The sequence below is a fragment of the Plecotus auritus genome, assembly GCF_963455305.1.
Source record: "Plecotus auritus genome assembly, chromosome: 10".
Lineage (NCBI taxonomy): Eukaryota > Metazoa > Chordata > Mammalia > Chiroptera > Vespertilionidae > Plecotus > Plecotus auritus.
In genome coordinates this window covers 40,932,509-40,954,421 of record NC_137785.1, presented here as the reverse complement: position 1 = coordinate 40,954,421, position 21,913 = coordinate 40,932,509, and the positions used below count along the sequence as shown (strand labels likewise).

Here is a 21,913-nt window from a genome sequence, read left to right as displayed (position 1 = left end):
AAATCCTGTTTCCAGCTTTTAAACATGACTCTTCAGCAGGCAGGAAGAGCCATCTGACTAGTAAATTATCCCTGCCTTGCCACTTTTGTATTTCATTTTATTTTCTTCACTTTTCAGGAAAGTGGTGGTACCAAACTAATTGAGTTGTGTACATTAAATATTTACAGATTTTTAAATGGCAGTCAATAAGGTGCTTGAAAAAAAAGGAAAGGTAGGGTGAACACATCATTGCTTTTTTATTTTTATCTTAAAAGTAAAACATTTTCTTAAGAAACAATATATTTTTCAAATACTGTGGAGTTTTTTTGTTATTGTTTCAAACAATCTAATTCACATACCATACAATTCAACCATGTGAAGTGAACTATTCAGTGGCTTTTGGTGGTCACAGTAATGTAACTGTTAGAAACAACTTTGGAACATTACCCCCAAAAGATCCACACTCCTTAGCCCCTGTTATCAGGAGCTCTGTCCCCAGCTAGAAAACCACTAATCTACTTTCTGTCTCTTTAAGTTATTTTTAAAAAGGATAACCTATTAATACTGTGAATAAAAGTTTAGCAAAACAAATATTTTAGATATTACTTGTAATTTTAATTCTACTATGCTAATTTTCCTAATGAGCTCTTTTTACTTTATGTACATCTCCTCTTCTAAGTAAGTAATTATATAGATCCTGTTACCCATTACAATTTTTTTTTAATTCTGGAAAGTTAAAAGGTGGCATTCATGAAGGAATCTTTCCAAATCTCTAGTACCCTATATTGAATTCAGTTTAAAACATATTCATTATTAATTACTTTAAGTAATTAAGTCATTATCATTTCTTAGAACAATACATCTTGATCTGTTTTTGTTGGGATGTACAAGGGCATCTCACTCTCCTGACTAGCTTTCACAGAGGAAAGGATTGCTTTCAGATCTATCTGCTACTGGTGCAGCTTAGGGATTTTCTAAAAACAAACCTTAGCGGAGGAATCCTCTCTTCAAAAACCTGCTGCTTCCTGCTGGGCCTGCCCGCTGGGCGCACTCTAGTTCTTCCTTGCCCCTCCTTTCCCGGAGGCAGCCCGGGGCCTCCTGGGTGCTTCTCAGTAGTCAGTAAAGAGCTGAGACGTCAGAACATTATTTGATCATAGAAATATTGGCCTTTGCTTTCTTTATAATTATTATAAATTAGCAGCAGTTTTTTCTACCAATAAAATATTCTTCATTTTTTTACCTATTATGAATCTGTAAAATAAGGTTTGCTAACTAAATAAAATAGGTGCTATTATGTGTGTGAGTGTTTAAGCTACCAAAGGTAATAAATTGTTTTCATTACTATAAAAGTGTTCATTATAAAGATAGTAGCAATTCAAAGAATTGTTCTTCTGTTTCCACCAGTTCCCCAAAGCTCCCTATAGGATGCATTATTGGGTTAGCTGTGTCATAAAAATGAAACAGATGAGATATTTTGTCTTATGACAATATTATCTAATTTAGTCCTTTAAGTAATTTTGAATGTTTTTCTTTCTAATCAGACCAAAAGTAAGATCTTAAAATATTCCATTATTTAAAGTTATAGCTTTATGTTAGTTTTCATAATATAACCTTTCAACAGAAAGACATCTAATTTCTAATAATGGGTCACTGTAAGAACTTTTAAGAACACAAATGTGTTGTTAACCTTAACGTGGTATTTTGCATTTTCTTGCATTCTTTCCTAGAGATCAAAATATCTAAGATTAGAAATACTTAGCTATAAAATGAAAATAAGGAATGTACGGTTTCATTTGTCTATAGGGGGAAAAAGCACTCCAAGTATATTCTCAGCTGAATAAATACAGCTCTGAAATTGTCTACATATGATCTGAGAATTGTTTTTTGAATCAGGTTCATAAGAAAAATAAGATATAGTCATGCACCTCATAACAACAATTCAGTCAACGATGGATCACATCTATAGGTAGTGGTCCCAAAAGATTATAATGGAGCTGAATTTCTTGTAAGAAATGGTTGGAAATGTGTGCTTCACATTTTTTTCTGAGATCAGAGCAATATCTGTAGGGCTTGACAATAGATTCCCTCTCACTCACTGCACCTCAATTTTGAGTGCACAAATTACATCCCAATCACTCAGCCACTGACCCGGTTCAGCACAGGGCTACCTATTCAGAGCATGCTGCAGCCCCCAGGCCTAGAGTGATGGTCTTCAGAGTGCATGGCTGGACCCAAGACCCTGCACAGGGACACAGGCCCACAGGACCTGCCTTAACAGGTGTTAAGTGCCAGTTGAATTAAAGCTTTCTGTGGGAGTGCAGAGCCAGCCTCTCCCTGTACTTTGGAAATGTTTCCAGGTTGTAAGGGTTCAAAGCATAGGTAAGTTTTATTTTTTCCATCAATTCAATGCCAAAGAGTGCCCTTCATGCAGATAGAGTCAATGGAATCCAAAACAAATTTCTGTCAAAATACTGAGTCCTCAGTTTTACACTCTCTCCATGTTAAGTGATACTCTTTTTTTAAAAGTAAATTTATTGGGGTAACATTGCTTAATAAAATTATGTAAGTTTCAAGTGTACAATTCTATGACACACCATTTGTATATTTCCTTGTGTGCCCACCACCCAAAGTCAAATCTTCTTCCATCACCATATATTTGACCCCCTTTGCCCTCTACTACCCTCATCCCCCTTCCCTCTGGTACCACAGAGTTCCTTACTGACCACCGCTCCAACATGCAATGGCCAAAATCATGTTGCTATGACAGTCCCCTGTGTTCTTTGTCTCTCCATCGTGATTTCTCATTCCTACTGATCCTCAAGCCACCTGTCAGTCTCTCCTCTCAGCCACTGTCCTGGTAATCTGCGCCTCACCCAGCCCGTTCCTCCTCCTTGACATTTCCAATCAGTCCAGCCCAAGTCCTTCTCCATGGAGCAGCACTGGAAGCTTCGGTGTTCTGACTCTGTCTGGTGGAAGCAGGAGGAGGGCCTTGGGACACATTTATAAAGTCTACAGGCGTGCACAGAAATGTCCCAGGCCTTCACACTCACTCGCCGCCTCACCCAGAGCAGCTTCCAGTCCTGAAAGTTCCACTTATGTAGATCCCTATGAAGGTGTGCCTTTAAAAAATATTTTATGCCGATTTTTACTGTAGTTTTTCTATATTTAGATATATTTAGATACACAAGTGCTTACCATTATGTTACAATTGCCAATAGTACTCAGTACGGTAATATGCTGTGCAGGTTTGTAGCTTAAGAGCGAAAGGTTATACCACATAGCCTACGCGTGTAGTAGGCCACACCATCCAGATTTGTATGTGATATTCACACAAGGACAAATCTACCTAACAATACATTGCTCAGAATGTATCCCTCTCGTTAAGAATGCACGGCCATAGGTATAAGTACTGCTGTTTAGTCCAGAATTTATAGAAAATAAGTTAAAATCTAATGAACAAATAGAAGCTGAGTCAAGTTTGTAATTTTTAACTTGTTAGGTATCTGTTCTTTGCAAACATAATGAACCATTTCCCCCCCCCCCCCGCAATTACTGTTTGCTAACATCAGAGGATCAATACAGTAGTCCCCCCTTATCTTCGGGGGATATGTTCAAAGACCCCCCCGGTAGTTGCCGGAAACCACAGTTAGTACCAAACCCTATATATACTACGTCTTTTCCTATATATACATACCTATGATAAAGTTTAACTTATAAAGTAGGCATAGTAAGAGATTAACAACAACAATTAATAATGGATAATTAATACACTATAATAAAAATTATTGGAATGTAGTCTCTCTCTCCCCTCCCTCTCTTTCTCCCCCTCCCCCCCCGCTTAACTGATCTGATAACTGTGACAGCTAAGTGACTAGGGATGAGCAGCATAAACAGAGAGGAGAGCTGGACAAAGGAATGGTTCACGTCTTAGGTGGGTCAGGAGGGATGGTGCAAGATTTTATCACAATACTCAGAATGCACCCAGGTTAAAACTTATGAATTGTTTGTTTATGGAATTTCCCGCATAGTATTTTCAGGCCATGATTGACCATAGGTAACTGAACTGCAGAGAAGTGGGGACTGTTGTAGTCTTTCTTCTAGGAGGCTGATGAGATAGAAATTTATCCAGTTGTTTGTGGGCACATATGGGAGGCAGTTGCTTAAACTCAAGATGTACATTTCTATTTGGTGTGTTGAGAATTCGCTGGTGTAGGCAGCAGTGCATAGTTCATTTCTTCGATAATGAGTCTCATCCACCACACACATCCAGCTGGATGTCACTCCTGTCCCTTCATGCCACTGCATTGATTGCATTGATATATTTTTTCCGCACTTTCCAGGCAGACCCAGAATATTTGTTCAAAAGGAAAGAACGTTGTAGATATAACAGCAACAACAACAAAAAGAATGGGAAAGAGAAGATGACATTCATCATCCAGCTAATTTTTTCACATCTCTTCATTTATACCCCAACCTTTTACACATTTCCTTCTTACCTTGAACGTTTAAAAACTTTCTGAGAACCCCTTTTGTACTATTCATATAATTCACTATGAGAAGCCAAGTCAAAGACAATTTTGAAGTAAAAGAGCATTTTATGAGAATATCAGTGCAGCACAGAGGGAACAGTGTCTTGATCTTTAATTAAACGAGGATATTTTGAATGCCAGTCGCAGCTGAGAAAATCACAGGGCCCATTAGTGAAAGCAGCTAGCTGCAAGTGTGGCTCTGCGAAGTGTGTGTGTTAGAAGTGTTAGCACAAAAACACTGAGCTTTTTCACGGCTTCTGTTACCCAGAGTAATGGAGGTGTTTAAAGTTTCAAGTTGCAAAAAAATTAAGTCTATTAATTAATGTTTGGCAGGTCCCTATATCACTTTGGGAGAGGATGGTAATTAGGCTGAGGATGTGTCTCTTATATCAAATGTAACGTGCAGACCATTTCTGCAGTGGTCATTCCTCTCCTGTGTTGGAAGGAGTCAGAATTTCAACCCTTGTAAAATCTCTAATCATGCTCATGACTTGTATACTACTATATAGTTAATAGAAAAAGAAAAAGAGAAAGAAAAACTGGTTTGTATAAATTAACAATATTTTTTATAATTTACCTTTATTGTTAAAGTATTACAGATGTCCCATTTTCCTCCATTGATCCCCCCTAGGCCTTCACCGCACTATATTTTTTAATAGCAAAAATGCTAAAAATGTAATTGTGTCATTCATTTTATGTCCTGAATTTGTTTTCTTACTTTTTTATATTTTCCCTGTTTTTTAAACCAGGGTCATTTTGGAATTCAGCTTCCTTCAATACCGAGGCTTCATACCTTCATTTCCCCACTTTCCACGGAGAACTCAGTGCAGACGTGTCTTTCTTTTTTAAGACCACAGCTTCCTCTGGGGTGTTTTTAGAGAACCTGGGGATTACGGACTTCATACGGATAGAGCTACGCTGTAAGTCTCCTTTTCCAGGGAAGTCTATGGGATTCTGTTTAGTAGCAAATCCTTCAACTAATGTTTAAAGAGTCATGTTTCTACTTTATCCACTGAATCTCTTCCTTGTGTCCCTTTGAAAAAATTCTATGAAATTAAGTTAGTATTTCTGTAAGAAAATAATTTAGTATTTAACTTGTGATAGTTTGGGAAAATCATTGTATTCTCTAGAACCATTTAAGACACATTTTAAATTCAAATAATTAAAAAAAATTTAACTAAATTCTTAATAAAAAATATTTAATTAAATTGCCCAGCCATATTATTTTGCTATCCTCTTAGACTGTTATTAGTATCTTGATATCAAATGTATATTGCATGCTTTAAAATTTATACAAACTTTGAATCACTGTAAAATTATTTTTTTATAAAATGCTATTTAGTTTTCTTGCCCTGGATAAATAACTTATTTTTATCAATCTAAAAAATTCACTTTGAGGATGAATTTCTTAAAATTTGTTTTTTCTTCCCCAAATTACAAATGTATTTTACTGCCTCATTCCACATCTATTCTTTACTGCTGTCCTTGGGTTCTCCCATAAAATTCAAATTATCAGTTTTATACTGTGCTATGTGCTATTTCTAAGTATGTTGACGACTTGACTCTCTGACTTGGCCAATCTTCATATCTGACATTCCCAGCCCCGGCAGTAGTGTCTTTTTCATTTGATGTGGGGAACGGGCCCTCTGAAGTCTCGGTGCAGTCCCCCACTCACTTCAACGACAACCAGTGGCACCATGTTAGGGTTGAAAGGAACATGAAAGAGGCATCCATTCAAGTGGACCAGCTCCCACCAGAGACCCAACCCGCTCCCGCTGATGGCCATGTCCTTTTGCAGCTCAACAGTCAGCTCTTTGTGGGTAAGTTCTGCTTCTAGGCAGTTTGTCATTTAACTGTATGATGTGAGCACAGGGATGAGCCAACATAAAATAATACCAACTATAAAAATAATGATTGAGACCCGTGTTCCAAACTGTGCCAGGTGTTTCATCTCTTCCTTATATCCAACCTGTGAAATGGGTGTCATCCCTATTTTATAAATGAGATCACTGAGAGAAAGGGGGTTGAAGTGACTTGCCTTCAGAAATCCACCTAATAAAGGATATTCAAATTTGCCTTCGACTAATTCCTCAACCTGCATTCTTAATGTTACAGGTTTTGTGATTTGTTCCAGGACTTGTTTTAACATTAGTGCATTTAGTATGATATTGGTGATGGTTATCTTTGTTCCTAGGAGAGTCCAAGAACCCTCCTTGTAATTCCAAGCAATGCAAACCAGTGACTTTTCATCAAAAATAGGCCAGTAGCAGAAAAAAAAAAGAAAAGCAGAGAAGTAGCGTATAAAATCCATGCTTGACCAGTTTCCCCACTTAGTCTGCTGGTATCTCTCATTTTGTCCATATTTTGGATATTTTCTTATTTTTTACTTCATATTTATATTCAAATGTTCCTTTATTTCCTAAATGCATTTGCTGGGTTCTTATAGACCTGCTACTGGAATCCTTCTGATCATATTGGTTTTATTTTGCATCTTTGCCAATTACTTTATAGGACTTAGTATAAAGTTTAAGGAATTCTCTCTTATCTGATCACTTTTTCTATATTTTAATATATGTGAGGACACAGTAACACTGTAAATCAGGATAAATTATAAAGGATCAGAAATTATATCTCAAGCATTTTTAAGAGTTCTGTTTTAGAACATAATTCATGAGAATCCATGACATCATCTATTGCTTAACAATTTTGTTTTACTAACTCCCTTTCACTGAGGAGGATGAAGTTCATTTCTTTTATTTTTGAGTAAGATATATTTGAGATTTCTGGTACATTTATGTACTCATTGTTTCTATCATTCTTTCTTTCACTCAATAAATATTTAATGAGCAAGACACTGTAATGGACAATCTAATCATGATCTTGTGGCCACTCAATTGATTTATTTAAGAGTATGGAAATAATAAAGAATATATGAGAAGAAGTACATATGTTTTCTTTTAATAACATGCTAGAAGCCCAGTCAGGAAGTTGACATAGATATTTCTTGAATTACAAAAAATGAGAGATGGCCACAAGTAAAAGTATGGCAATTTAAAATCTGTCAGGATCTAGGAAATAGCCTTCCTATTCTTGAAAATTGAAAAGGCTAAAACAGTCCTCAGATCTTTCAGAGAAATCTGCTGCAGTTTGCCAGTGCATGAACTTTTATCCTTGGTATGAATTTTAACTTCAGAGAAATGGAATCACTATATATTGTGTCTGATAGGAATCCTGGCCTTAGCCTGATTTCAGGTAGGTGTAATGGATAGAAGTACTATTGTGGTATCAGAAAACTGGATTAGAACAGACTTGAGCCTTTTACCATCAATCATGTGTTATAATTTTAATAAGGATCATCTTTATGGAAGCAATCGGTAGGCTTTTGAATTCCCATATATGTTAAACCCCACGATGACTGTGTTACTTGAAAGTTTTAAAAACTGACATCTTTGTTATGTTTAAGTCAAAGTCATTGAAAATTAAAAAGAAAAGGCAGAAAGAGAATCTCAGAAAAAAAAAAGTTGCATCTATTAATAAAAATCTATTTATACAATTGCCTTCTCCCTAATCACAAGTACTTGAGTAAGCTGAAATGGTTAATGTGATGTTATTTTGAAAAGGATTATTTTTTTGAAAAAGACTTGCAGCCATAGGCAGATACAAGATCACTGGCTGTCTAGAGCAGCGGTCGCCAGCCTCTCGGACCTCATGGAACACCAGGGGTCCACGGACCACCGGTCTAGAGGCCACATGCGGGTCTTGTTTACATCTTCCTCCGCCACAGGAGTGGACCACTTTCTTCAGAAAGGGTCCCAACCAAGTAAATAAAACAATACTTACAAGACAAAATATTAATTTATAAAATTATTATTCATCAAATCAGAATTTTAAAGTATTGTCTAGATGAAAATTATTTTTCTCTGCAGGAAGAATCAATGGAAGTTAAATTATACTTTAAAAGTTTATACCAAATTAGTGCAAACTGAGTGAAAAACTAGTAAAAAAATCATTAATAATTATAGCTAATTTAATGACACACTAAGACCAAAAAGTAGTTCCCTGCCTCCTGAGTGTGTATTTCAGTGCAGGAGACAAGAGATAGCCAATGAAAGAGTAAAATATAAGACAAAATAAAACAATATATACATATGTGTGAATATATATACATATATGTAATTACACATAATGACAAATACAATAAAAAGCAGAATAAGGAGTCAGGCAATGATTTGGGTTGGCGGTTCTAAAGTGGTCAGGGGAATTCTCTCTGAGGACCTTACGTTTGAAGGGAAGCAGAAAAAGGAGCCCTGTGGGTATCTTACGGAAGAGAATTCCAGGAAGGGAATATGCTCACCGTGATGGCAGTGAACTTTAGTTGTAGAGTAGCAAGAAGAGAAAAAGCAGGAAGAAAAGAGTGGTCCCGAATGAGGTAGAGATAATGAGCTGTAGGGCATTGTTGAGAAATTTGGATTTTATTTTGAGGGGTCAGAGGTGTGGCATGATCTGATTTACATTTTCCACATTCTCTCTTGCTGATATGTGGAGTAGGGATGGATGGAGGAGGTTAGGAGCAGACTATGGAACTAGTCCTTGTGAGGGATAGTGGTGCGTAGGCTAAAGTGGAGATGGACAGATAGACTCAGGGCATTTTAAATGTCAGTGCACACAGCTTGCTGATGACATGGCTATTGCTGTTATTGTTCACAAGGTACCCAGCTCGTGTCCTTGGGGACAATACCCTGCTTTGTAGGACTCTGGGTTCCTTCCATCATTTCTCAGTTTTTCATTTCAAAAGCTAAAGTTAGCTTTTCTTTGTTTCTTCCTTTATCTTATTTTGTAGCTCGATTAAACTGTCCCTGACTCCACACTCTAGATTATATACTGCAAACCACACTGTGGTCAGGCTGCAAAAACCTGCTTCACAGCCCAGCAAACGTATCTGGCCTTCACCTCCTTTCTCTCCTTCAGTGAGATCCCACCATCCCATAATCACACTCTCACCAGGAAATAAGGGCATCTTCGTTCATATGTTCTGTGCCAATACAAGTCGGAAATAGAAGGGACTTATCACGGAAACTGTTACCCCACATACTAACACCTTCAAATAGATGAGCCTTAAGTATACTCTCAAACACAATGACTCATTGTATGACTGGGAGTCTGCTTTATTCCAATATAATTAGTTTTTTGGTTATAATTTTAAAGGGCAATTTCATTTCCCTTACTTACAAGTTCAAAAGTTTAATTTGTAGAACACCCTGTCCATCTTAAAAATAATTACAGCTCATCAGTATTTTCAAGTGTGGATAACAACTATCATTTGTATTTGGGTACTGGGATAAATGAGTACATGTAATTGCAGAGTAAGTCTGTAGTTTTCAGCATAACTTTTTTCTCCTAAAAAGTGGTTTTAAATCCAAGACACCAATGATGAGGAGGATAATAATAATAATAATAATAGTAATAATGTTTTAAATTACATGGAAACACAATCTTTATACATGGAGGACAAAATTGAAAGACTCGGTTAGCATTAGTCAGTCTAAAATACATTTTTTATCATCCTCACATTTAGTAGTTTTTACCAAAAATGCACCCTCTAGTTTATAAACAAATTTATCAGAAAACTGAAAAACGATTGTAAAATGTTTCAAATATCAAGTAAAAATAGGAAATAGTAGAACTTTTGATAATGTAGAAATGTTTGTTTAGATACTATGGTTAACATTTTTATGTACATATAAAACACTGTGGATATTTGAATATATGTTAATTTTGATTTAAATTATATTCTCCATCTCATTGTGCTATTATAGCCAGGCCTGTGTTGATAATATTTATTGGCATTACATTTTTTTTAGCTTAAAATTCCCTCAGTCTCTCAGAAGTGATTCCTGCAATGGGATAACATGAAAGAACTGAGGGCATTTTCTCCATTGCTTGTTCCACTCTCTCTCCTAAAGACCAGTCATAAAGTGTAGTCACATCTCAGAGTGAAACTCTGAGGCAAGGCTAATGCCTTAACTTCTGAGTAAAATCACTAAGAATAAATAGAAAGCATGATTTAAAATGTAATTCAGCGGGGCAACGATTATATATGGTGATAGAAATAGGAGTAAGTAAATTATAAATAGTTTCAGAGACTCAACTACCAAGGAATTATAAAACAGAAGGATGTTAACAACCCCTGTATTTCCGAATATTAGAGCAAATAGCTTCAACTAATCTCCACTGTAGTAAGTTATGCAAAGTGGAGTAATAAAATAATGAACAAAAATTCTTGCATAAAAAGTGAGAAAAGTTAACATTAATGTAATGTGATAGATTAGAAACAAAGAGCACCAATGAAATGAACATTTCCTCTTCCCCAAATAACTTCAGTCATCATGTTACTTTTCATCATGACAATCATCATGTCATTTTTGTAATAAAAATGATAATCACCCTTTATTTGTAGGCCATCTTTCTCCATCCTTGCTCTTAATTATGGCATTGGGTCTATACCCACCTTTCACATTCTTTCACTTTGTCCTGTTTTGTATGTGTGTGATTTATGACATATCTTAAATAGTTCTATTCAGAGGTGCTTATTCCCTACCTTAAAAACTAAGTTCAGCAACATGAAGCTAATTGGTGTGTAAAACGTATGCCCTTGAACTTTTTAACTCTGAGGACTCAATGTCCAAAGTCACTGCTTAAGTTCCCTTACGCTCACAAACATTCTCCAGCCACAGAAGTGATGGAGGGAAAAGAATCAATCATTTTTAAAGCTGAAATGTGACAGTGGTCATTTTCTATTTTGGTTTGTAAACTCAGCATTTTTCTTAGAAGCTTCTTAAATTAGCCTTGAATTGATTTTCATTCAACCAGCTCTGCAATTTTTGTTTGCCATCTAAATGCTTTTCCTGACAGGTTTTTAAGTGGGACAAGCTCCACTTCAATACTTTGTGACTAGGCCCTGAAGGAGAAGTAAGGACTCCTGAAATAGACTCAGAAGTCATTTGTACTGCATTGGAATTGCATCAAATCTACAAATGTTTATTGAGTATCTAGAGCAGGGGTGGGGAATGCCTGGCCCACGGGCCTTAGAAGGCCCACGTAATCATCTGGTCTGGCCCTGCCAAGGCATTAGAGGTGAGTTAATTAAATGTTTGACCAAATAGAGCAGGATAATTTTTAACTTGATAATTTTGTATGGCCCGTGAGTGATGTTATAAATATCTGAATGGCCCTGGGCAGAAAAAAGGTTCCCTACCCCTGATCTAAAGCAAGCATTTTCTAAATGCCATTCAGAAGGGTTAACGTTGAAGTATTTGAAGGTTGCTTCTCAATCTTAAGTGCACATTAGTATCACCTGGGGATCTTCTGGGACACTGGCAGTACAGGCACAAAGACATACTCATTTACTATGATGGGTATCTATGCACTTTCAAAGTTGAATATTACCAATATGTCTTAGACTGGTCTTTCAGTGAACATATACTTGTATTTCTATTGGCTGTATACCTAAGAGTGGAAATACTGGGTTGTAGGATCTGCCTGTGTTAAGTATTAGGAGACACTGATAAATCTCTACTTGGGTAGCCTCCTCCGTGAAGTGGCTGTTCAGACCTGTTGCCCATTTTCTACAGGATTGTCTTTAAAATAGTCTTCATATGTTTTAGATGATTCCCATTCAGATAAATTTATTACAAATATCTTTTCTTTATCTCTATGGATTGTGTTTTCATATTGTTAATGGTGTCTTTTGATGAACAGAAATTCTTTTAAATCTTTATTGTCCCCTTTTCTCCCCCATTGACCCCCTCCAACCTACCCCAGCCCCAAGCCTTCACCATCCTATAGGCTGTGTCCATGGGTTATGCATGTATGCATACAAGTTCTTTGGCTGAACATGTCCAACCCACCTACCCTCCTCTACCTTCTTAATTATAATTTATTCTAGGTTTTTTCTTTTTATGTTCAGTTTGGTTCTGGTAGGCTAAAGTACACTTGCAGGAAAAGAATGCCAATAACTTTGAATGATTTTTATTTCAGGCTAACTTTCTTTTGTAGTAAATATGTTGCCTCAGTACCGAAGTGCAGTGCACAGAAGTCACCTTTCTCTTTATTGTAATCATATCACTTAGTTCAATTATCGTCTCCCTTCCTCCAGATGTCTTTTTCATATTTAGCCGCAAATGCTCCCAGTGTACTTTTCCATGCCCAGTGAACAAATCTGAGTGATTGTTGACTAAATCCAGAATTGAGATGGACTCTCTTGATATCAGAGAATACGACTGATACCACCAAGAGTTCATATCCTTAAAACGGGCCTTACTTATGGTCAAAGAGAGCTGCTGTGGCTCTGTCATGTGAGAAGTCTAAATAGACCCACTTTTCCCCGCTGCTGCTCCTATGAGGACATGTTCTTACCACTGACTTTGGTTCAGGGAAAAGTGACTGGAGGTTCTCCTACAACCTTCAAGAGTGGAATTACTGGGTCGCTTATACCAGCTGCCTCTTTCAACCACGATGGTTCCTTGAACATGAGAAGAGCCTCCTTCTTCCCAGTCCTCCCAGGGCTTTGCTCAATGAGGAACACTACAAAGCGGAATAATAGCTGGGCTTCCAATCTCCTACCTCTATGTTAACTAGTACCATCCTATCTGCAAGGCTGTCTTCCCTCCGGATGGCTGGGCAGGACTGGACTGGCAATCCAATGTGTGATATACCACTATTTCCTTCAGTCCCTGACTCAACGCCCAGCCCACATGGCCTGTCACTTCCCTGCCCCACACTGTGGTCAGATCTCTGCTGCTTTTTCTGCCACAGTCCCGTGGTTAGGGAGAGCTCCTGGTCTCTGCCAGACAAGCTTTCATGACTTTGGATTTTAAAGAGAAGTATGGGAATCTTGATTTCTTTCTGCCTCTAAGGCCCCTGGGCGAATTATGCAGCGGTTCCCAATTAATCCTCATTATATCCAAGCACAGCACATAAATAATTTTCCATTAAAAATTAAAGGTCTTGCTGCCACAAAAAGTAGTGGAAAATTGGCATAGGAAAGAGTCAGCTTGTTCTCTGTGACAATAGCATCTGTCACTTGGACTAACTTCCTGCGAATAATGAACGGGATAAAGGGATTGGGCTCAGTCTCTGCTCAGCACCTAGCACACTTATTTAGGTGCCAGGCCCCAATACTGTTATGTAAGTGAACAAACTCAGTTGCGTTCATTCACAGGGAAAGGTAAGGCATTTGTCTCACAGGATACTCAGTGTTTGGGACGTTCCGGAATTCATTATATCTGATGTAGTATGGCAGGTAAATTGATAGAAAATTAATTGGAAGACAGTTCCAAACATAATAGCTCAGCAGAAACATCCAGAATCAATTAATCAAACTGCAACTCATTTTCATTGGCCATACATTGGAATCTTTAATTAAGCTTTTAAACCTAATCCTATTTACAATACCCATGTTTTCCAGAATAGTTACATCTTAAAATAAGATGATATTAACTTGATACCTAATGGTAAGGTAAAACTCTTCAATACATGTATGACACAGAGGTTTATATTTAATTAGACATTACTGTTTTGATGATTTAAAAAGGTAGTTTAAAACAATTTGACTGGGTAAACATGAACTCTTTAAAAGTACTCTTTAAGAGGTCCTGTTTACTAAGCTGAGTATTGATTTTTTTCTCAAGGTTACAAGTAGTATTTAAGCATTTTTTTTCTGACCTTCTTCTCCACCTGGTATTTATTTATACCCATAACACCATGGGGTAATTGTGTGTTTACCTGCCTAAATCTAGACTAGACTGTGAGCTCTTTGAGAGCAGAATTATTTGCATACAACCCTGAACCTCCATTGCCCGACACAGTGCCCAGCAAAGAGCTGTGAAATAAAACTTGCATGTTTGAAATGCCATTCAAACTGAAAGTGATCTGAGGAATAGAAGAGAAAGGAACTTTTCCTGTTTGATCAGATTTTCTTTTTGTGGAAAAGAAAGAGGCTTCCTTGTAACAAAAGACCACCTGTAGCTTCTGCTCCCATTTCTGCCTCCGACTAAATGTGTTTATTTTAAAATCACTCAGCTATGCCCATGGGGTCGGCCCTGGACTCCTCTATGCCTTTAGAGTCTCATCATCTGAACCAAAACAAAAGAAAATAAGAAAATAATAAACCAGTTAGAACAGTTGAAAATGGATTATATTCAGTTGTTGGACTTCAAGTTATTTCCTTATCATTATGTCCCTGGCAGAATGAGGTAAACGCCTAAGACAAGAGAGCCTGGATGTTTAGAGTGACAGGTGCCTAACAGACCAGGATTTAACATTACTATATACTATAAACTGTATACCATGATCCACCATGCTATACCATGAAGTGAGTGAATCTACCAGGAGCATGCCTCTAATGCAGACTTCACAGGAGCTGCCCTCCTCCAAAGAACCCGGGGCTAAAGGTAAAGCCAGACTGTGGGCTACCTTACCCAGGAAAGAAAACTCCAGCAAGGATGCCGAAAACATGTGTCAGAGACTGAACTCTGAGCCCTAGACATTCTTACTGAGTTAGCAGATGGGAGAATAGGGAAGTCTGAAGCCAAGGTGAGGAGCAGCTTTGATGTGGAAGGGAAAGAGTCTTGACAATATGGCAGAAGAGAGACTGCCAGAATGACAGGAGATTGAGTAAATGTAGGCCAAATGAAACAAGAAGATTGTCAGCGATTCTGAAACTGGGAGGAAGTCAGTTCTTTCCTTCCTGCCACACCCACATAAACTGGAATTGGGGTACATCCAGGATGCACACCACACTGCATCTGGATTTAGAAATAGAAAATCTGACCTACACCCTGAAGACGTCTATATTCTCATAGAGAAGCACAAATTATGTCAATTGAAGCCATTTGAATACAGAAATTTAAATACAGTAGTTTGAATAGAGACCATTATGTCTATGAATCTGAATTATAAAGAGCATTAGTGCATGAGTCCAGAATTCTCAAGAGTTCTTTTGGTTTTCTCTTCATGGTAATTTATTATCCAAAAATAAAGAATTAATTTATTCTCTAGTCATTGAGTTTTATCCTTAGTCTCAGTCTCTGGGACCCAAACATCCCTGTGCAACAAAAGGGTTCCTCTCTTCAAACTTTGAAGCAACAGGCCCCCATGTCCCAGTTCTGGGGTATAATCTGCTTTAATTTAAAACTGTATTAATTAGTAATAATAAATTGAGTATTAATTAGTAGTTATTATTAATGTCAATTGCTAATGAATTAGTTATTACCAATGGCTGTTGCACAGCTGTTATGGTCCGGGCACTGTTCTGCAGTTCTTATTGAATACGCTCTCTAATGAAGGGACCCTGACAATATACGGCATAAATTGGTAAAATATAAAGCCTGGTAGATGGTGACAAATATTTATGTAGGGTCCTTCTGGCCAACTTTTGTTTATTACATACAAAAAACCCTGAAATCTCCAAGGATAACGAGGCTTTAGTAATTAAGTCCAGACTAGGAGCTAAGTAAACCAGGCGGGGAGGGAGTGCACATGAACGCAGGTAGGTACAGAGCAGGTATGAGGTCCTGGGTGAGCAAGCACCATCTGTTCAAAGACGAAGCTCCTTTATAAAGATCCCGTGACCATCTAAGTTCCTCTTGGTAGAATCACCTGAATAATTCAGATTAAGGCATTATTATGCCACTTCAAGTTCTGAGCATTCATTAATGATATTTCTGGACACAGATTTATGTGAAAGTCCTCCTGGAGCTTACATTCCTATTAGATAGTGCTTTAAATGTGGAGGACAAGTGTTTGAGGAAGAGTCACCTCTGAGGATTGTTGAACATGTATTAACCGCCCTGTTTCTGGGTCACAGATCAGTATTTCTTAGGGTGAGCTCCTAAATCTGTGTTTCAATAAAGCCTTTACATGTATACTCATAGTCTCTAAAGTTTGAGAAGCTCTGTGTAGAATAACAGGGTTTGATCCTTTCCAAACATTTTAAATTTCTCCAAAGGTGACTTGATAAGTGCATATTGTTGTGTATTATTTAATAAACTAGAGGCCCGGTGCATAAATTCATGCATGGGTGGGAGGGGACACGCAAGGTTGGCCAGAATCGGGGTGGGAGGGGGCAATTGGAGGTGCGGCTGGCCAGGGGGAGGTGCCTCAGGCAGTCCGCTGGCCAGCCCCACCCCTTGGTCAAACTCCTGGTCGAACTCCCGGTTGAGGGGACAATTTGCATATTAGCCTAATATTGCATATTATTATATAGGATGTTATACCACTGTGTTTCTTCATCAGTCCTCTTCCCAATTTTGTTGAGTCTTTCCAAGCTTAAAACAATGAATGCTGGACCAACATTTTGAAAAAATTCAACCAAAAAAAAACTTCAACTAACAGACCACATCAATGTGGTCAAGTTAGGAGGACTCAAGGTTTCTTTATAATTCCCACTAAGTTACTGTGGTACCAGCATCAGGATCAGTTTTCAACCTGAGGACAAACCACACTTCCCCTCAAATATATTCTTATTTAAAATTGCAAAAATGTATTACTTTCTACGTAAGAACTAATGTTTAAAAACCTCCTCAATTTAGAGTTTAATAAATACTTTTTAGAAAACAAATATGTAACAAACTCATCTTTTAGAAAAAAATGAATTAATGTTTTGTCTTTTTCAAGTCTTTTAATGTTTTATCTCAAATTGTGCTTTCAAAATTATATTTGTGCTCTTCAAATTTCTGCAGTTCTCTGGGAGGCCTCAGTTTTGCTTGGTCTTTAAATCCTGAATGAGACACCTAGGACCGTGTTTCCATCTGCAGTATCTCCCTTTCAGGTGGAACGGCCACCAGGCAGAGGGGCTTCCTGGGATGCCTCCGGGCCCTGCAGCTGAACGGGCAGGCCCTGGACCTGGAGGACAGGTCCAGGGTGACTCCCGGCGTGGAGCCCGGCTGTCGAGGGCATTGCAGCAGCTACGGAAAGCTGTGTCGCAATGGAGGGAATTGCAGAGAGAAGCCCAGTGGATTCTCTTGCGACTGCACCTTCTCTGCGTATACAGGGCCTTTCTGCTCCGATGGTAAGGATGACATGGGTACCTAAGAGGAAAACATAGCCAATATGAATAAACGTCTGTTATTGTCTGTGTTGCTATTTGAAACAAACAAACAAAAAAATCCATTTCTCTTTTTGTTTTGTTATTTTTGCAATTTTTTTTTTTTTTTTTTTTTTTTTTTTTTTTTTTTTTTTTTTTTTTGCTCATCACACTATTTCTCAGGATTGCCTCAATTCTTAAAGAGTGTTTATTGATGATGTCTTAAAGTGTTAAATGCTCAATCTGATTTTTTTTTCTATCTACTATTATTGCTCTTAATATGGTTGTCAACAACCTGCCCCTTAGTATTATTGTTATTTTTATTTTATATTTCTAATCCTCACCCTAGGATATCTTTTCCATTGATTTCTAGAAAGAGTAGGAGGGAAGAGAGGGAGGGAGTGAGGGAGGGAGAGAGGGAAAGAAAGAGGGAGAGAGAGAGAGAGAGAGAGAGAGAGAGAGAGAGAGAGAGAGAGACATCAACATGAGAGGGACATGACACATCAGTTGGTTGCCTTCCACACTAACCCTTACCAGGGCCAGGGAACTTTCAGCCGAGGTACATGCCCTTGATCAGGAATCGAACCTGTGACCCTTTTGGTCCCCAGGACAAAACTCTGACCACTGAGAAAACTGGCCAGGGCAATTATTGTTATTTTTGATGAAGATAGTCAATGATGCAGGAAAATCTAGGACAAGTTGTTGGGTTTTTTTTTCTTTTTCCAAACATATATTTCTCTAAGAATATAAATACCTTTTTCATTATATATTGTTGTATAACAAAATATGGCCATTTTGCTCTATGATGTGCAAGTATCTGGTTCTGAAGTAAAATAGTGGAATATTTTTCAGCTTGTCTTGTTCACTGGTCTACATCATGGAAGGAGAAAGGACTGAGTATAGTATTAAGTGTTTTGGACAGACGTCTCTGAATATATAAACATTTGTTATACTTTCATAGTTTCTCATAGAAAACTGTTGTCCAGTTCAATTCAGTTGCTTTATTTAAATGTTTCTGGCTCAGTGGACCTTTTCTGAAAGGAAACTAACAACAACAGGCTCCAAATTGAAGCCACCTCCAATTTGCAACGCAAGCATTGGGAGTTATTTAATGAAAAGTTGTCAAAAACACACTCTGCACGTTATCTGCTTTTTCTCAGGAGTGAGTTATCATTTGAAGTCCACCTCGTAGTCATAAATCTCACACTGCTGCTGCCATCTTAGGAGTCTTTTCACATTTAAAGTTAGAAATAAGACTGCTTGGTCACAGGAACATATCTTCATTTCCTGAATCTAAATGACTTCTGGTTCATCTTGTTAAGTGCAATCAGGAATTCTGTATCCACATATTATACTCAATATAAAAAGTATATAATAGATAATAAAAGTAATAAACGAAAAACCTCCTCAAGTTCCACGGGAGTAGAAACGTTGCTATATTAACAATAAGCATCATCCACAAGTCAGATCCAACAACTGGGCCTGCATAGTAATGGACAGAAGCAGGTTCTGGATGCAACACTAACTGTCTTTCCCACTGTCCTCTTCATTTTATGCGTGTGTACTTGGCGTGGGAGTGTGCATGTACATGTGTGTGTGAATCTGAGATGTTAATCTCACGTGAGTAAAATACCCTGCCTGGGTACAATGATTTAAAAGAGGCTGGATAGTTCCTTACGTGCATCACTGCTACACAAATGCCCATTTCTCTTTCTTCTGTTAATGGTGGGCTTTTTTAGTGCACAGTGAGTAGGAGGAAGTCTTTAGACTAAAGGAACATTCTGCCTGCTGATCCTGGAAGGTAATAGAAGGCCTCAAACTTCCTTTCTCCCTGATAGAGGAAGACTAATGTATTCTGGCTATAAAATGATAGGTGGGGCTTAAAAGTTAAATAAAAAATGGATGGGAAGGGAGATGAAAGGCAAGAAGCCTGGTTTATGTTTAAACTCGGGTGAGCATTAAGCTTTCAATGATGAGATTAACTAGTGGATTAATTACATATAATTCTAACATAAAGCCATTTCAGTGACCATTGTGAAAGCTCTGTTAAGTTATAGTGTTATTTAATTCTGGTTCGAGGGTATTTATTATATTTATTTAATTTGTTATTTTTCATTAAAAATATCAATTAATATCACTGGAACAAGATTCTTGGTCTTAATTTTTAACATGAAATGTATATATCATTTCAGAGATCGCTGCGTATTTTGGATCCGGCTCGTCTGTGGTTTACAATTTTCAAGAAAATTATCCCTTAAGTAAAAATGCCAGCTCCCATGCTGCTTCATTCCATGGTGATCGGAAGCTGCGCCGAGAAATGATCAAATTTAGCTTCCGAACAACACGGACACCCAGCTCACTGCTCTATGTGAGCTCCTTTTATAAAGAGTATCTTTCAGTCATCATTGCTAAAAATGGTGAGTGCTTTTTAGATGAGAGAGAGAAAATTGAGTTAGAGCATCACATCAGTAATAATAGGGATCATTCTCATGTTCTTGCTTCTCAGACTACAAACAGGAAGAAAAAGTGTGCCTGTCTTTTGTATTCAATTTTGTATTTTCACTACTGTCCCATAAATAGAATCTATAAAGGATTAATGAAAGGAATTAAGATGCCTTATCTCCTTATAATTTTGATAAGTATACATAGCCCATATGAATTATAATTTATTATATAAAATATTTGTTATATTTTATTATTGCTAGAAGCTCTTTACTATTCCACATGAATATCAGCATCAGTGTTGTGGTTGATTTTGAAATAAGATGTTACTCTGCGCATAACAAATATTTCCTTCAAATCAAAATACAAAATTTTGAAGGAATGCTGACAAACGAGTATTATGTATAAGAAGATGCCCACAAAATAATCTATTGATTCTAATTATAGGCAATAAAATAGTCATGGACAATGCTGGTGCCTTGATGCAGGGTAATGGCATGTGGGGTAGGACGTGTTACTCCTACAGAAACCTCGTCAAAGAGATTACCTACTGCTATTTTTTCTCTTCCCTTTATCCTGATTAAAGATAAAAATTTCATAAATGCATTCTCTGCATGAGGAAAATAAACACATTTACAAACATGTGAATATAGCATTTCAATTAAATCAAATATGGCCCATGGGCACTGAGGGCCAAAGTAAAAATAATATTGTTTAATAGGTATATTTGCCTTCACTGTATACATTTTGAGCTTAAAGCTTATCTATATGTTAGGACATTTTCTTTGTTAAATTGGGAGATATTCTGTGAAGTAAACTGACATCTTTACAGGCAGATGAGTACTACAAATAATAAGTTTGGCTTAAAACCATTTATTTTACTCTAATTTCATTCCAAAATTTAGACCATGACCACTTGGCCAAATATTTCTCGTCTTTAGTAAAACTACATTTGCTTAATAATTTTATTAATCAATTACATTTCAGAGATGGAGATTATAGAAACAGAATGCTATTACAATATTCCACAATAGTTTGGTATTTTATAATATACCAACTCTTTTTTTTTTTAGTTAGAAGCTAGTACAGATATTTGTATTTACTTAATTCCATATTGACATCTAGGGGGGGAAATTAAAAATTTGCAGGAAAAACACTGTTTATTAGCAACAGGCTTGGTCTTGATTTCACATAGAAACTGACTTTTAGGAATTATGATGAAAGGATACACCCAAATAAAATATTGTGAATTTCCCCAGAAGTTACTAAATAACAACGAATGCACTCTGTATTTTTATGAGTAATTTTTAAAATACAATTTTAACTGGAAATATAATTTCCCTCCCTACTTTAGGAAGTTTGCAGGTCAGGTACAAGCTGAATAGATATCAAGAACCAGATGTCGTTACCTTTGATTTCAAAAACATGGCTGATGGGCAGCTTCACCACGTCCAGATTAACAGAGAAGAAGGAGTGGTCTTTGTGGAGGTAACGTAGCAAACCCTAGAGAAGCCAGGGCTACAGTTAGGACTGGCCAGCATGAAGGACCCGCAGCAGAAATGTGATAACGGATGAGTAAACAAAGTCATCCTTTTAGGGCTGCTGGTGCACAGCCCCTGCCATCAAATGTGTGGACAGAGTGTTTTAAGGGGGATAAGATTCTGTCCAAGATATTATTAATATTTTATACTTAAATATACAAACCTCCAGCGTCTGTTTACTGCTCAGGAGGGAAATACTGTCTAGTTTATCGTCGTACACTACTGGTGGGACTGTTGCTGCTCCGATGAAACCCGTTCTCTTCGGATGGGTCTAAAGGCAGCCACAATTCTAACACTGAAATTAATTACTGCAACATCAGTAAATATAGAAGTAATGT

The 21,913-nt window shown here is 37.3% G+C and overlaps 1 protein-coding gene across 2 annotated transcripts in view; it reads left to right on the top strand.

Moving 5' to 3' along the window:
* Nucleotides 1–21,913, top strand: part of CNTNAP4 (contactin associated protein family member 4) — a 255,817-nt gene that overhangs the window by 215,770 nt on the left and 18,134 nt on the right. For both annotated transcript variants that reach the window (XM_080646072.1, XM_080646073.1), the window contains 5 exons: nt 5,258–5,428; nt 6,110–6,328; nt 17,338–17,577; nt 19,785–20,009; nt 21,389–21,522. In XM_080646072.1, coding sequence (XP_080502198.1) covers nt 5,258–5,428; nt 6,110–6,328; nt 17,338–17,577; nt 19,785–20,009; nt 21,389–21,522 — 989 coding nt within the window. The remainder of the gene's footprint in view (nt 1–5,257; nt 5,429–6,109; nt 6,329–17,337; nt 17,578–19,784; nt 20,010–21,388; nt 21,523–21,913) is intronic.